Source organism: Antechinus flavipes, chromosome 2 (genome assembly GCF_016432865.1).
Source record: "Antechinus flavipes isolate AdamAnt ecotype Samford, QLD, Australia chromosome 2, AdamAnt_v2, whole genome shotgun sequence".
NCBI lineage: Eukaryota > Metazoa > Chordata > Mammalia > Dasyuromorphia > Dasyuridae > Antechinus > Antechinus flavipes.
The window spans coordinates 464,864,121-464,882,025 of record NC_067399.1 but is presented as its reverse complement, the minus strand read 5'-3'; the positions used below and the strand labels follow the sequence as shown (position 1 = coordinate 464,882,025).

General features: G+C 36.2%; 1 protein-coding gene across 1 annotated transcript; it reads right to left on the bottom strand.

Annotated features, from left to right (window-relative positions):
- Positions 1-10,533: 10,533 nt before the first annotated feature.
- LOC127547035 (olfactory receptor 1L6-like) lies at positions 10,534-11,463 on the bottom strand. Its single transcript, XM_051973891.1, has one exon. It carries the CDS (start codon positions 11,461-11,463, stop codon positions 10,534-10,536), a length of 930 nt encoding a protein of 309 aa, XP_051829851.1.
- Positions 11,464-17,905: the final 6,442 nt, after the last annotated feature.

The following is a 17,905-nucleotide window of genomic DNA, read 5'->3' as shown; positions in this document are numbered from 1 at the left end:
GGACTCCTTCAATCCTTATTTTTCAAATAGTTTATATAGCATTGTAGTTAATTGTTTTTAAATGTTTGCTACAATTCACATGTAAATCCATCTGGTCCTGGGGATTTTTTCTTAGGGAGTTGATTAATAGCTTGTTCTATTTCTTTTTCTAAAATGGGACTGTTTAACCAATTTACTTCTTCCTTTGTTAATCTGGGCAAGCTATATTTTTAGAGGTAGTCATCCATTTCATTTAAGTTATTGAATTTATTGGCATAAAGTTGGGCAAAGTACCTCCTAATTATTGCTCTAATTTCCTCTTCATTAGTGGCGAGTTCTCCCTTTTCATTTTTAAGACTAACAATTTGATTTTCCTCTTTCTTTTTTTAATCAGATTTATTGTGTTTGTCTATTTTGTTTGTTTTTTCATAGAACCAACTCTTAGTTTTATTAATTCAATAGTTTTTTTTACTTTCAATTTTATTGATCTCTCCTTTTATTTTTAGAATTTCAAGTTTAGTGTTTGACTGGGGGTTTTTAATTTGTTCCTTTTCTAGCATTTTTAGTTTCAAGCCCAATTCATTGACCTTCTCTTTCTCTATTTTATGCAAGTAGGCCTCTAGAGATCTAAAATTTTCCCTTATTACCACTTTGGCTGCATCCCACACATTTTGGTATGATGTCTCATTATTGTCATTTTCTTGGGTGAAGTTATTAATTATGTCTATGATTTGCTGTTTCACCCAATCATTCTTCAGTATGAGATTATTTAGTTTCCAATTATTTTTGGCCTATTTTCTCCTGGCTTTTTATTGAATGTAATTTTCATTACATTGTGGTCTGAAAAGGACATATTTACTATTTCTATCGTACTGCATTTGAGTTTGAGGTTTTTATGTCCTAATATATGGTCAATTTTTGTATAGGTTCCATGAACTGCTGAGAAGAAAGTGTACTTCTTTCTGTCTCTATTTAGTTTTCTCCAAAGATCTATCATATCTAACTTTTCTAGTATTCTCTTTACCTCTTTGACTTCTTTCTTATTTATTTTGTGGTTTGATTTATCTAATTCTGAGAGTGCAAGGTTGAGCTCTGCCATTGTTATAGTTTTGCTGTCTATTTCTTCTTACAGTTCTCTTAATTTCTCTTTTAAGAATTTGGATCCTACACTACTTGGTACTTATATTTTTAATATTGATATTGCTTCATTATCTATGCTACCCTTTAGCAAGATATAGTTTCCTTCCTTATCTCTTTTAATTAGATCAATTTTTGCTTTTGTTTGATCTGAGATCAGAATGGCTACCCCTGCTTTTTTGACTCCACCTGAAGATTCTGCTCCAACCTTTTACCTTTACTCTGTATGTATCGCCCTGCTTCAAGTGTGTTTCCTGTAAACAACATATTGTAGGCATCTGACTTTTAATGCAGCCTGCTAACAGCTTCTTCTTTATGGGGGAGTTTACCCCATTCACATTTATGGTTAAAATGACCGATTCTATATTAATTGCCATCTTATTAACCCCTGCTTATGCTTTTCTCCTTTCCTTCCCCCCTTCCCCTCTCCCCAGTATTAAACTTGTGAGCACTACTTGCTTCTCACAGTCCTCCCTTTTTAGTATCCTTCTCCCCACCTTATACTTTCTCCCCCTATCTTGCCCTTTTTCCTCACAATTTCTGTATTCCCTTCTGCTTGGCTTACGCCTTCCCTTTTCACTTTTCAATGAGGTGGAAGAAGTTTCACTATAAATCAAATAGTCTCCTCAAGGTTTAAAGTCTGCTCTCTATCCATAAAGAAGCTATCAGTAGTTAGAATCTATTTAAATTTTTTGCTCATTTTGTCAGAAAAGAATCAAAGAAGACAAACTAGCAAAAAAACAAATGAAGTATGCTTTTTTGAGGGGTGAGGTGGGGCTGGATGGTATTCCTGAGTTTCCTCTACAGACTGCGGTGGGGGGGGGGCAGCAGTGAGTCAATAGCAGGACAGCAATGGCTGTGCTGCATCTGGGCTCTGAGACTCTGAGACTCTGAGACTCTGAGAGTGTGCTGAGAAACTCCAGGTGGGTGTGGCCAGGTCCTGAGAGCTTTTTGGGTTACAGTCTTTAGCTCCTGTGTTTACAGCTCCTCTGCTGATCTACTGGCTTGCTGCCAGGGCAAAGTATCTACAATATGTTAAAAATCTCCTTGCAGAAACAGCTGAGATCATACCCCACCCTCCTCAGGTCTGCTTAGTGTGAGCTGCCTGCTGTACTGTCACTGACTGCCCTCAGTCTGTGCCCTATCTAACCGTCCCCACCTGTGAGCAAAAACAGACCTTTTCTGGCGAATTTTGAGAACATCTTCTATTGGTAATTATTTGTGTTTTTTTTTTCAGTGAAGCACTAATTCCGAGGCCTTGTCTTGAAATAAATTCTCGCTTCCTTTATGTCTTAAAACTCACACACCAGCTCCTATGAGAAGTTGCTAATGCTTTCTTCCTCTTAAAATAATCAAGTATACAGTGATATATTCCCTTTTTGTATCCCTCCCATAATAGGATGTAAAATCTGTGAGAATAGGGATTTTTTATTTTGTCTTTCTCTCTGTGGTGCCTTGTATATACAATAGGCACTTAAATAATTTTTTAATTTAATGGTAGAAGCTGGAATAAAGGACTACTCCAGTATGGTAATAGGACAGGAATACTACCTCTCAGGTTTCTTTGAATTTCTTGCTTTTGTCACTCCTTATCTTACAATATTGATGTGGGGAACCCTGAAACTATCCTGACTTTGGGGTAAATGCTTGAGAACTCCTTGAAAGGGAGAAACTCCTTGGACTCTCCTGGGAAGAGCCCTATCTCAGAGAATCAAGATAAAGTGATTTCATTATGTTATCTTGGTGGGACTAGTTGAATCCAGGACCACTCCTACTTAGCTCAAACTGGAGATCTAAATTTCTGTTGGCCTCTATTGAGTTGGAGATTGAGAGGTGGGGCTGGATGGTATTCCTGAGTTTCCTCTACAGACTGCGGTGGGGGGGGGGCAGCAGTGAGTCAATAGCACTCACTCATTCAATTGGAAAATTTTCAGATTCAGAAAATATTAGAAATGGGAAGTACCATAGTTATCACCTGATCTATTCTCATCATTATTCAGACAGTGGCAACTGAAATCTTCAAACAGGGGAGGCAAGTTGACCAAGTTTATACTGGGAGCTGGAACTCAAAGATGGCTCTTTCTGAGTCTAAATCTGGTGCTCTCTTCATTTCGTTGTATTTTAATACATCAAAAAAGTTGTGACTTTATTGTTTTAATGTTTTATTTGTGCCTTTTGGTTTTATATTGCATTTACTTTTAAACTAGGTGGCATAGTAGCTAGAGTGCTGGGGCTGGAGTCAAGAAGACTCATTTTCTGGAATTCAAATTTATGTGATCCTGGGAAAATCACTTAACTCTATTTGAACAACAGCAACAATTTCCCAGTAGTATCTGCCTAATAATAGAAAGCAACAGTTAATCAAAACTGCCCAGTATAGAAAGTTCAACTGGCTATATATATAAAATACTCTAAACATGTTGCTTACTTTCTGTCTCTTGAAAAGGTAGTGAATTCCAACATCAGTCATCTGTAAATAATATTAATCTTTGAATTTGATGTAACTCCTATTGCTGTTTAGTGTTGTCTCCATTCATACTATTGTATTCATTGTTATTGCATATGTTATTTTTCCTAATTTTGCTTTCTTCATTTCATGTCAATGTGTCTTCTCAGGTTTCTTTGAATTTCTTGCTTTTGTCACTCCTTATCTTACAATATTGATGTGGGGAACCCTGAAACTATCCTGACTTTGGGGTAAATGCTTGAGAACTCCTTGAAAGGGAGAAACTCCTTGGACTCTCCTGGGAAGAGCCCTATCTCAGAGAATCAAGATAAAGTGGTTTCATTATGTTATCTTGGTGGGACTAGTTGAATCCAGGACCACTCCTACTTAGCTCAAACTGGAGATCTAAATTTCTGTTGGCCTCTATTGAGTTGGAGATTATTATTCTAGGACTACTCATTCAATTGGAAAATTTCTATTCAATTTGCAAAGATCTCGGTCTGATTTCAACTCAAACTGCCTCCAACCTCTAGCCAAAGTTTCAAATTTTTAAAAGAGGCAAATTTGGGCACTTGTTTGCAGAGGGCCAAAGAAGAAACATGTCATGCCAAGGAACCTTTCTCTCTCCTTGGCATAGCTGCCTATGTGGACCCTCTGCCTGCTGAGAAGGCATTCTTTTTTCAGCATTAACCCCTCTTTATCTTTCTGCCAGGATTTCTCTGCTAGGAATTTTATCTCTCTCACCTATTTACCTAACAGGACTTCACCCCTCTTTCCCTCTCAGTTGGGATTTCTCTGTTAGGAACTTTACTTTGCCACTGAGAAAAATCAGTCTTCCTATCAAAGGCTGACTTCTCACTTCCAATGATAAACTTCTTTTTGCCAGTCTAACTTTTGGGGTCCATAAATTCTTTTACAAAGGACCTGAGCTGACTAGAAGGGGTTCCCACAATTCTTTGCCCTGCACTAAACCTCATCAATAGTACTCTATTACATTCACTTAGAGCAATGTGTTTATTCTTAATTTATATGTCTATATTATTTCTAGATTTTATTACAAAAAGAGTTATGCTAGAAATAATTTGGTGTATATAAGACCTTTCTATCACTGGCTTTCTTTTTATTTTTGCTGGTCATTGTCTAGGAGAGGGTATTTGTGATTTATTTTTCTTGATAATTTCAACTTGCTTTCTAGAATGGCTAGACTGAGTTGCTATGCTAGCCATAAAATATTAGTGTGCCCATGTCCCCAATATCATAGAATTAGAAGTAGAAGGACCTTCAAGGGCTATTCCTGCTCTGAGTGGTAAGAGCCATTACGATTTACAAAGAATTTTCCTCATAATAACTCTGTGTGGTAGCTTGTACGAGATTTGCTATTTTCAGCAATAATTTGAAGTCATTTCTCCTAATTCTAAGGCCAATAATATTTCACTATAATATCAGTTATATTGAGAAAGAATCTCATTATACTTTTCAAAATTCTTAGATGATGGACACCACCAGGCCCATATGCAATGGCACTCAAACTTGGTAGGACCTGCCAGAGTTTATGCTCCTCTGTGCATAAGTGAATGTCACCACTATGAACTATTAACAAAAAACATCCAGGAATGAATCCTTAGAGACAGTCCCTTCACATTCTACTTTAGTTAGAGCACAATTGGAGTAATGAGTTCAGCAACACCACCACATTTTGGGAAGTACATTTGATAATCTCGAGAACAGCCAAGAAGGGCACTTGAAATGGAGATGAGCCTTGATACCATATATGGGTATTAGTTCAAGAAAACAGGGATGTTTAAGATTCAAGGGGGTGGATTTGGACATTAGAGTTGTGTTCAAATATTTTAACAACTGTTCATTTGGAAGAGGAATATGATTTGTTCTTTTTGTTCCCTAAGGATGGAATCAGGAGCTATGGACTTTGAAAAAAGAGAAATTTAGGTTTGAAAAAAGAAAAACTTCTTAATAATCAGAGCTGGTAAAAACTAGCATTTGAGGAAGTGCAAATGTCATAAAAACAAAAGTTAATAAAATTTTATTTTAAATATTAAAAAAGAGAATACGGGCAAGCTGAGAAATACTGCTAATCCACTCAGACCAATCTCTTCTTAATAAAAGATATTTTTCACAAACTTCAGAAAGCAAAGTCCTAAATCTTAGATCTTACTAACTAGTAAATGCCCGTGGTTGCTAAGAGATGAGTGAATCAGCTGAGCATCAGTTCTGATTTTTCATTCTTGTAGCATTTAAAGAAATTCAAAAATTTTTGGTTATTAGAAAGAAATCTCCTACAACTCATGCTAAAAACAAAAGTGAAATTAGCTTCCTTGGGATGTTATTGTTTCCTCTTCTTTGGAGGTTTTCAAATAGAAACAATATGACCACTTGTCAAGTTATGTTATTTTGGAGTTCCTTTGGGGTATCAGCTAAATGGCCTCTGTGGCTACTTACAAGTTGACTATTCTATGATTCTCGGTTATTAATAGAGGTGATATGAATAATAATTATAACAATGATGGTTCTCATGTGTATAGTACTTAACAGTTAAAAAATATTTTTGGACAATATTCCAGGGTGGGAAATAGATGCAAATAATGATATCTTCATTTTATAGATATTAGGGTTCATTAAGTGGGGTGGGAGATGACTTATTGAATCAATTAATCAATAAAGATTTATTAAGTGAAATGATAGAAACAACTGGGATTCTGGAGACCTGGGTTCAAATCTAGACTTCAATGGTTACTAGATATGTGATCTTGAACAAATCACAACTTATTTATATCTTAATTTTTTTCCTCTATACATTGAAGACAGTCATATGTGTCCCATATGAAGTAAGACTTTGTTAGGGAATATCTGACAAATGACTTGAATATTAATACATTGTAGAAATTTTGAGCTTATGATGGAGGATATCGTGGTTTTCATGGGACAGGCAGACTAGAGACTGTTTTACTTAGAATCCTGATTAGATTTATTATAAAATGAAAATCAGAAGGTCAAATTCTAAGATGACAATATGCCCAGATTAAGCAATCAAACATATGTTTTAAATTGTATACTTACAACCAATGAATCTGTCTCTAAGGTGTTGCCAGACTTTGCTTTTAAACCATATTTTATAGTTTCCAAATTGTATGAAACCTATTATATTTCTTGATGCTTACTATAACCCAGTGAGACAAATCATGGAAATATAGAAATAAAGACTGAACCTGTGATTTCATTAGTCTAAAGGTTTTTCAGATGAGGGGGGTTTCCTCTATCAATGCAGGTTGACATCTTCTTTGCTACTTTAGGTTGAAAAGTTGCCTCAAGAACTGAAAAGTGCTCATCCAGGGACATGTAACTATTATATGTCTGAGGTAAGACTTGAATCCAGGTCCTCCTGGTCCTAACACCAACTTTCTATTCATTGAATCATTTTAGATTTGGAGAATTTTAGATGTATGGAGAAGAAAAGGGACTTGCCCTAAATCACACAAGAAGTTAGAGATGGAGAAAGGTTGATAATAGTCTACTGACTCCTACAGTGGTATCTCCTTGTTTAATTTTTCCATGCCTTAAGGGTTCAGTGCTATGACAGGCAAACTGTGCATTTAGTAGATAGTGGTTTTTTTTTTTTAATTTTTTATTGACAGAGCCCATGCCTGGGTAATTTTTTTTTTTTTTACAACATTATCCCTTGCACTAACTTCTATTCCGACTTTTCCCCTCCCTCCCTTCACCCCCTCCCCCACATGGCAAACAGTCCTATACAAATATGTAACAGTGTATCCTACATACAATATATGTGTGCAGAATCGAACACTTCTCTTGTTGCACAGGAAGAATTGGATTCAGAAGGTAAAAATAACCTGGGAAGAAAGACAAAAATGCGAACAGTTTACATTCATTTCCCAGTGTTCTTTCTTTGGGTGTAGCTGCTTCTGTCCATCCTTGATCAATTGAAACTGAGTTAGATCTTCTCTTTGTCAAAGAAATCCACTTCTATCAGAATACATCCTCATATAGTATCGTTGTTGAGGTATATAATGATCTTCTGGTTCTGCTCATTTCACTTAGCATCAGTTCATGTAAGTCTCTCTAAACCTCTCTGTATTCATGCTGCTGGTCATTTCTTACAGAACAATAATATTCCATAACATTCATATACCACAATTTACTCAACCATTCTCCCATTGATGGACATCCATTCATTTTCCAGTTTCTAGCCACTACAAATAGGGCTGCCACAAACATTTTGGCACATGTGGATCTCTTTCCCTTCTTTAGTATCTCTTTGGGGTATAAGCCCAGTAGAAACACTGCTGGATCAAAGGGTATGTACAGGTTGATAACTTTTTGAGCATAGTTTCAAATTGCTCTTCAGAATGGCTGGATGTATTCACAATTCCACCAACAATGTAACAGTGTCCCTGTTTTCCCACATCCCCGTCAACATTCTGCATTATCTTCCCCTTTCATTCTAGCCAATCTGACAGGTGTGTAGTGGTATCTCAGAGTTGTCTTAATTTGCATTTCTCGGATTAATAATGGCTTGGAGCATATTTTCATATGGCTAGAAATAGTTTCAATTTCTTCATCTGAGAATTATCTATTCATATCCTTTGACCATTTATCAATTGGAGAATGGCTTGATTTCTTATAAATTAGAGTCAATTCCTTATATATTTTGGAAATAAGGCCTTTATCAGAATCTTTGACTGTAAAAATGTTTTCCCAGTTTATTGTTTCCCTTCTAATCTTGTTTGCATTAGTTTTGTTTGCACAAAAACTTTTCAATTTGATATAATCAAAATTTTCTATTTTGTGGTCAATAGTGATCTCTAGTTCTTCTTTGGTCATAAATTCCTTCCCCTTCCACAGGTCTGAGAGGTAAACTATATTATGCTCTTCCAATTTATTTATAATCTCATTCTTTATGCCTAGATCATGAACCCATTTTGACCTTATCTTGGTATACGGTGTTAAGTGTGGATCAATGCCTAGTGTCTGCCATACTAATTTCCAATTTTCCCAGCAATTTTTGTCAAATAATGCATTCTTATCTCAAAAACTAGGGTCTTTGGGTTTGTAAAACACTAGATTATTAAATTTATTGGCTGTTTTGTCCTTTGAACCTAACCTATTCCATTGATCACCTAGTCTATTTCTTAGCCAATACCAGATGGTTTTAGTAACTGCTGCTTTATAATATAATTTTAGATCTGGTACAACTAGGCCACCTTCATTTGATTTTTTTTTTCATTAATTCCCTTGAAATTCTTGACCTTTTGTTTTTCCATATGAACTTTGTTATTTTTTTCTAGGTCATTAATATAGTTTTTTGGGCGTCTGATTGGTATAGCGCTAAATAAATAGATTAGTTTAGGTAGTATTGTCATCTTTATTATATTTGCTCGCCCAATTCAAGAGCATTTAATATTTTTCCAGTTGCTTAGATCAGACTTAATTTGTGTGGAAAGTGTTTTGTAATTTTGCTCATAAAGTTTCTGATTTTCCCTTGGCAGATAGATTCCTAAATATTTTATACAATCAGTAGTTACTTTAAATGGAATTTCTCTTTGTAACTTTGTTGGGTTTTGTTAGTAATATATAAGAATGCTGATGACTTCTGTGGGTTTATTTTGTATCCTAGTAGATGGTGTTAAATAAAATATTAGTTGCTGAAAGGAGAGAGGATGATTTGAATAAAAAAAGGATTAGAGGACATAGTATTAAGTGAGGCATAAGGCATCTTTGAATTTGATTTATAGTGGGAAAGAATCTTTAGGGTTCTACTTGCATTATTCATCATGGATCTTTTTGCTTGCCTGTTTTGCTCAAGTTGTTTTTTCATCCCAGAAGGCCTTCCTCATTCCTTATCTAACTCAACCATCAACACAACTCTTATCTCATTTATGAAGCCTCCTCTGTCTTCCCTACTCTTCTTTCCTTGTTTTGACTTCCTTTAACCCTTATTATCTAGAACATTCATAGAATTTAGAACTGAAAAGAATTGGAAGAGATCATTTAACTTAAATCCTTCATTTTTTTCAGATGACACTCAGAAAGATGAAATTGAGATAACATAGGAGTAAGTAGCATATCTGGGATTTGAAGCCAGATCTAACTATGGAGGTAGGGGTTTTTCCATTTTATCTTTCTTTTTGACTCCCTGAGCACAGCCACAGCTGCCTAGGACCATTGGTTATCTTTTATTTGTACATTTTCTCTCCCCTATTAGACTATAAGGAATCTATGACATGGGCCTCCTTGATGTTCTTTCTATAAGACATCCCATCTCCTGATGAGGGATTGTCATTGACTGGAATTCTCTCCCTCCTCATCTCAACCTCTCTGCTTCTCTGAATTTCTTTAAATTTCTACTAAAAGATTGCCTTTTACGAGGAGTCTTTCCCAATCCCCTTTAATGCTGGTGCCTTCCCTTTGTTGATTATCTCCAATTTATAGTGTATGTATTTTATTGGTACATATGTGCTTGCATGTTTTCACCTCCCAATTAGACTATAAGCTCCCAAGAGCAAGGACTATTTTTTTGGCCTTTATTTGTGTTCTCAGCATTTAGCAGAATGCCTGGAAGATAGTAAGTACTTGTTTCCTGACTAGTTGTCTCTTTGAGATCATGATCTGTCATATTCCTTTCTACCCTCAACATTAAATACATGATATTTAGAAGATACTCAGTAAATACTGATGATGGTCACTGAATCACAAAAAGAACCTTAGACACTATTTAATTTGACTATCTTAATTTACAGGTTAAGAAATAAAAATCCAGAGAAATTAAACAATTCTTGGTTCCTACAGGTAGTAAATAACAGGACTAGAACTAGAACCTAGGCCTTCAAACTTAGTTTCCTTTCTACTGCATTAATTTTTTTTTACAGTGATGACAGCTACTCTGTTCCAGCTAGTTCTGAGAAGTTCATTCTGTTGGGTGTGAAGCATGGCTCAGGCTATTCTGCTCTTCCTATCATTTTCCTCAAAGCTCCCTTCATGTCCTTATTTCTGAGACTATAGATGAAAGGGTTTAGCATGGGGGTGACCACAGTATAGATGATTGTTACTACTCGATCCTTGGTAACTGAGTAGGTAGATGATGGGCGAATGTATACTGAAATGATAGTTCCATAGAACAGTACCACAACAGTGATGTGGGAGCTACAGGTAGAGAAAGCCTTATATCTCCCTTTCCCTGAGGGAACCCTCAGTACAGCACGTGTGATCCAGATATAGGAGATAACTATAAATAAGAATGGGCTCATGATCACCAAGGAGCCTTCAGTAAAAGCCAAGATCTCATTGATAGAAGTGTCAGAGCAGGAGAGTGTCAGTAGGGGCTGGACATCACAGAAGAAATGATGTATAGTATTAGGGCCACAGAATGAAAGGTGGGCCATGAGGAGTGTGTGGACCAGTGAGTGAAAGTGGGACACCAGCCATGACATGACCACCAACAAAATACAGCGCTTGGGGTTCATTATTGTAGTATAGTGTAACGGGTTACAGATGGCCATGTAACGGTCAACAGCCATTACAGCCAGGAGGAAACTGTCTGTGATGCCAAAGGCCACGAAGAAATACATTTGAGCAATGCACTGGGCAAAAGGGATGGACTTGTTCTGCATCAACATGCTCACCAGCATCTGAGGCACAATAACAGTAGTGAAGCAGATGTCAACCAAGGACAGGTTGGAGAGGAAAAAGTACATAGGAGTGTGAAGCCGACTGTCTCCTAAGATAGCTGCAATGATGATTGTGTTGCCTGTCACATTGATGAGGTACATGGCCAGGAAGAATACAGTAAGCCACATCTGCTGCTGAGGATCAGTGGTCAGCCCTAGGAGAAAGAATTCAGACACACGGGTTTGGTTTTTCTTCTCCATTGCATCCCTGTGAGGAAAACAAAATTGGGGACCATTAGCTGTGTTGGTTTCTGGGACTCCCCATTATTTGAAATCCCTTGGGGATCCTCCTAAGTATCTCTGAACTTGAGAACTGCATAAAGGCATTTTAAGATTCACTCTTGCTTTCTTACATCTTCTGCACTCTTATTTCAAGGAAGGATTTCAAGCACTGCTTTTTCCTTTTTTCTCTTTTGCTTGTTACTGCATCTGGTATCTTTGGGTCATAGCAGTCCTGAGATTTATTTCTGGAAAAAAAAATTTTGAAGGTCATACCAATCACCTTCTTTATTTTGTAGATGAGGGAACTGAGTTCCAGAGAAGTGAAATGACTTGATCTTCTAATTCCAAATCTGGTGTCCTGTTCAGTCTACTAATTTTCCTTTTTGTTAAGACAATAACCATGCTAACAACCGTTTTTTTCTCCTCTTCTTAGAGGAAAAAGAGATTCACTTGGGTGCAAATGGTGAGTCTTTGAGTCCACACAGGACTTTCAAATTATAGTACCATAAACAATTTTAAAACAAATTTCAGGAATTTTATAAGAGTGACTGGAAAACCAGACAATGTGTTCAGTTCTTGGATTTAGGTACAATTTTTGTTATGTTGATTCTGTTCAATCTAATTCATTTTAATTTAGTTTAGAAAACTCACCATTTGAAGGGAATTCAGGAACCATTCAATGTTAACCCCTCTAACCTCTAAAAAGTGATTAGCTTGACTCTGATAAAAGATCTTCTTTCACTGATGAGAAATTAATTGTCTCCCCAAACAGCCCATTCTACTTTGTGATAATTCTAATTGTTAGGATTTTTTTTTTCTTACTATGTATATAGAACTATGTACTTTTTTTTGTAACTTCCATAAATTCATTTCAGATTTTCACTTCTTTCCCTACTCTGCTGCCATCTGCCAAATGTCTTGCTGCATTTGAAGTAATTTTTGCCTTGGGAACCCACTCTCAAGATTGGAGATTGCCTTTTCAGTTCCACTATTTCAGCAATGTTCTAATTATGATGGTTCATTTCACAACCATTCCAACCATCTGCTTTGTTAACTCTCTTACCATTTCACTTCCCCCTCCCCAATTCTTCAATTGTATCTGGATGGAGTGTATCAATTTCTTTGCTTTTGCTCACCCACTCACCATCCTTGTAACTTTCTGGAACAAAGTATTTCTCCAAAGCTGCTGCTTTCTCCTTTCTATACTGGCTCCCTCAGTAAAAAATAAGCTCTCTGAAGGCACAGAGTATATTTGTTTTTCTTTTTTTATATTCAGTGCTTAGGACAGTGCTTGACTAAGCACAGTAAATGCTTAATAAATGGCTTTTCATCCATCCATTCAAGTTAATTTAAGTCAATAGCTACTTATTTTGCACCTATGCACAGTAGGAGTACTGTTATGTATTGGAAGGAGTCCTGGACTGATAGTCACAACAATAAGTTTTGTACTACTCTTATGCCTTTTACTAGTTATATCACCTCTGTGGCAAGACAACTATTCATTTCTTCTGCCTTAGCTACCTTAAAGGGTTGTTGTGAAGATCAAATAAGGTACCTAGCTTATGTTACTTCTTTGTAAACTATAAAACACAAAATAAAGTCAGTTATTTTAATTATTTTGGCCAAATGCTGTGCTTGCTCTTTTTGAAGAGATATATTTAATTAAGTCATACTCCCTGGCTTCCTGGAACTTAAATGAGCATAAATGAGGTAGGCTAAAATAAGGAAGAAAAAGGGGAGAGGAGAATATATCACTGGAGGGAAGAAGTTAAATTAGAGAAGATGTAAAAGAAGCTAAGGAGAAACTGTGTGGATTTGCGGACAATTGGGATTTGCAGGTGACTTGAGAGACTCTGTATGACCTGAGTGAACTCTGTAAAATTATGTAAAATCACAAAAACCATGTCCCCTTTGATCTGCCAAAAAACCCAGACTCCAAATGCTTTCATATCCTTTCAGAGTGAGATAAGGAAAACCATTCAAAGGCAAATCAAACTCCTATTTATTTATTTTTTTTAAAGAAATCACATACGCAGGAAAAATTTCACATTCCATTGAGAAATTCTAGATTTATCCATAAAATAGGTCTTTTCTTAAATGATTCTTTGCAAATTTCTCCATTGAGAAATAGGCCTGCTAAAGGAATGCCTCTTGATTTATACAACCTTCTATTTTTGTCACAGCCTCCGGGGTTAGTGAATTCTTTTGCTTCTGAACCTGTGCCTCTGAGCAAAAGGAATCACATTCATTCACACATCTCATCACAGGGACTTGAGCCTCTGGATACAAACTCTGTGAACTGAAATTTTTAAAGAATGGGAGGAAAAACCCTTCTTCTAATATTTCACAAAATCATAGAATATTACCAGAGCTAGAGAGACCTCAGGATATAGAATATGCATTCTAAGAAAACAGAGAGGTAATTTTATTAAGCTTATATTAAAGTATGAATTACCCCTAAATAAATGAAATACCCCAAATATCAGGTAAATGAATTACCTGATAACTGGTAATGATTACTTGATAACTGCTTCAAGATTTATAGCATTGGGGAATTCAGCACCTTTTGAGTATATTAGTGGATTCTATTAGTGATGAGGGGAACCCCAAAACTCTCTCTTTCTCTGACTTTGGGGGGAAATGCTAAGCTCTCCCCTGAAAGACCTGCTCCAGGGAATCAAGATAAAGTGCTTTCATTCTGTTATCTGGGTGGGGCTAGTTGAGTACAGGACCACTCCTGCTTAGCTGGAACTGGAGATTCTAACTCTATTGAATTGGAGATTAGTCCAGGGATACTCATTCAATTTCAAGATTTTCTATTCTGATTCCAGCTCAAACTGCTCCCAGCCCCCACCAAGAGCTGCCCTTAGCTTCTAGCCAAGGTTTCAATTATAAAAAAGAGGCAACTTGGGGCTCACTCCTTGCAGAGGACCTAATATGCCATGCCAAAGAATCTCTCTCTCCCCTTGGCATAAATTGCAATCCTTTGCCCATTGAAATGATATTCTCTTTCAGTGTTACTCCCTTTTTGTCTTTATCTTTCTATTTCCTAATAAGACCTTATTCACTTTCTCTGCTAAGACAGGAATTTTCGGCTAGAAACTTTATATCCCTCTGCAGGACCTTGTCACCAAGGAATTCAGTCTTTCTAGCAAAGGCTGACTTCCCAATGCCAATAATAAACATTTTTTTTGCCTATTTAGCATTTCAGATTTATAAATTTCTTTACAAAGGATCTCTGCGCCAACCAAAGGGGTTCCTACAACTCTCTGTCCTGTGCCTATTTTTTCCCTCTGGGATCAAGCACTTCTTCTTTATAACAACTCACTATATTAAGCACAGTTGCTATAAGATTCACATGTGTATAGAATCAGAGAAGTTCAGATTTAGGCACGATGTGAGGATTGAATTTGAAGTCAGAGGACCTGAGTTGGAATCCCAATGTTATTATTAATGGTCTTTGTATTCTTGGACAAATCACTTAATGTTTCTGAGCATCAGATACCTTAAGGGCTTGGTATATAGTTTCCTGAACTGTGATTGGAGATCCCATATAGGGGGGCCTCATAACTGAATGTGGGGGTCATAAAATTATGATTTATTATCAGCAAATGATTTGTATACCTATTTTATATGTCTATATATCTAGGAGTTATGCAAAAATTTCTCAGGCAAAAAGGGGTCATGAGTGGAAAAAGTTTAAGAAGCCCTGGTATAGATGACCTACAAGACTCTTCATAGTTCTAGATTTTAGGAATCTATGACATCTGGTATTCTAGTTTGGCCAGCCATACAATACAGGAATCTCCTGAGGTGCAATCATCTAGTTTCTTCTGGTGAGGCAACTAAGAGTATGGTGATAAGAACACTGGTTTTAGAATCTGAACCCCTGGATCTGTGCATCACTGCTTGAAATTTATTAGCCTCATTGTTCTGAAAAATCATTAGCTTTTCTGAGCCTTAGCAGAGGAGCTTTTTTGTTCTAGAGAATGTAACAGTAACTTTTTTTAGAGAATAGTAACAGTGATTTTTTTAAGAAAATGGTAACTAATTTTTTTGGAGAATGATAACAGTAACATTTGCTCTAGATATGTCATAGGATTTTTGTGAGGAAAGTTTTTTAAAAATAGAGTTATTAACTGGTAATATTAGGGGATATATTTTAACTGGATTTTAGCAATATTTTGATGAAAATTTTGCATGCCACTCTAGTGGGAATGATAGAAACATGACCTAAACATTAATACAATTACATAAATTCAGAACTAGTTGAATAGACAGATCCCAAGTTTTCAAAAGTTTCAAAGCTAAGTAGGAAGGTTTTCAATGGAGTGCCTTAGGCATCTGTGCTTGAGCTGCTGCTATTTTGTGCATTTACCAGTGACTTGAATGAAGGCCTAGATGATTGACTTATTAATATTCTGATGCCATAAAGTTGGGAGGGATAGTTAATGCCCTGGATGATAAAGTCATGAGACAAAGTTCTTATGAGGCTAGAAATTTAGGTTGAAGTTAAGAAGAGGAGATTTAATGGAGATAAATATAAAGATCATAGAGAAGGTTCAAAGATTACTTATATAAATATAAAAAGCAATGGGTGTGGCTAGATAGGAGCATCTAGGTCATGAACTTGATAGAGTTCTGGGGTCAGGAAGACCTGAGTTCAATTTTGACCTTAGACATTGACTAGCTGTGTGTCCCTGGGTGAATCATTTGATCATTTTTTGGCCTCATTTTTCTCATCTACAAAATGAGGATAATCACAGCACTTTCCTCCCAGGGTTGTTGTGAAGATCACATGAAATAATCATTGTATTATGATGTGTCTGGCACTTAGAAAACACCATATAATATTAATTATTATTATAATTAAATTCAATTTAACTCCAGAATGTAGTTGAGAAAGCTAATATAAAACTGAATTCAGGGCATGTTGTCTAGCTCTAGGGCAATGATCATCTTACTGTATTCTATTCTGGTATATTGTGTTCAGTTTAGAGCATTGTGCTTTATTCGTTAGGGAGCATATAGAAGAGGACAGCCCATATGAGGATTAGCTGAAGATATTAAAAAATGTTCAGTCTTTTGAAAAGCAGACAGGGAGGATGTTAAAAAGGTGTTCAAGTATTTGAAAGGTATTCATGTGGAAGAAAAGTGACTCTGCCTTGCCCTCTAAAGGAAGAGTTAGAAATGCAAAAATGAAAAGAAATAGATTTTGACTTGAAGTAAGGAAAAAGACAATTACAACTGTCCAAAAATAGCATGGACTGCCTTGGAAAGTAACGATTTTCCTATTATGGTTTCTAAAAAAAGGTTGGATGACTACTTGTCAAGGAGATTGTTGAATGGATTCTGGCTTCATAATAGGGGTTTCAGAGGGTTGAAATACTTGAACTTTGACATCTCTTCCAGCTGTAAGTGAGTGCTTGAGGAAGAAACCTCTTAAGGAAATTGACCTAGAGAGGGAGAATCTGGGAAAATGGACATTTGGATAGAATCCAGAGGGATGAGAAGCTGTCTTAGTTGCAGAAAGAATAGTGTCAACTAAGAACTAGTGGGGAGTGGTAGTGTTGGTGGTGAAATTCAAAGCCAGCAGAAATGACCTATTGCTTCCAAAGACTGTGGTTAACAGAAAATAAAGCCTTATTGATAAATTGTTCTATGCTAAGTAGGACCTGTGATTACATTGTATACCTGTAATTTGCTGATGTTTGTGCCATTTTGCCTTCCACTAAAGTTTTCTGTCAATGTCTCATCACTGAGTAGAGAGATGACCTTGAGTTCTTGAAGACTATGCCAATGAAGTAGTAGATCCTATGAAATAGGAAAAGATTCAGGTATAAACTCAATAAAAGACTGCATATTATTCATTAAAGGACTAATCTAGTTAATAATAATGGTGAAGAGATTCATCACCAGAGTTACTGATTAGTTGATTTGTGTGAGCATGTCTAAAGCAAATCATATAGAGTATCTAGTAAAGTATGTGTAAAGTATGTGTTTTTGGGGAAAGGGCAAGTGGGGAAGTAGGGAAGTTTTGAGACCTGTGTTGATGGAAAGAGTGTTCACATTGATGGAATTTTGGATCTTTAAAAGTAATGATATTAGCCAAACACAAACCATATTCAAAGATTTACTAAAGAACCTTCTGGAAGGCAATATCATGAGACAAATGAGATCTTTGGGGTAGCCTTCTAAAATCCTGAACTAAATGAGCCATAAATAGCAGTAGTGGTAGAAGCTCTTGGCTTTGAGTTTTAGAAGTAATTAAAAAGTATATTTTATTTGAGGTTCCTTCCAATGAAGCAAAATGGATTTTTGCTAATGGAAGATGAGCTGAAGGTACTATTAGATGATTCAAGTCAGAGGAAAAAGACAATACAATTAAAAGGCTTTTCCCCTCTCACCTAAGGCCATAGTC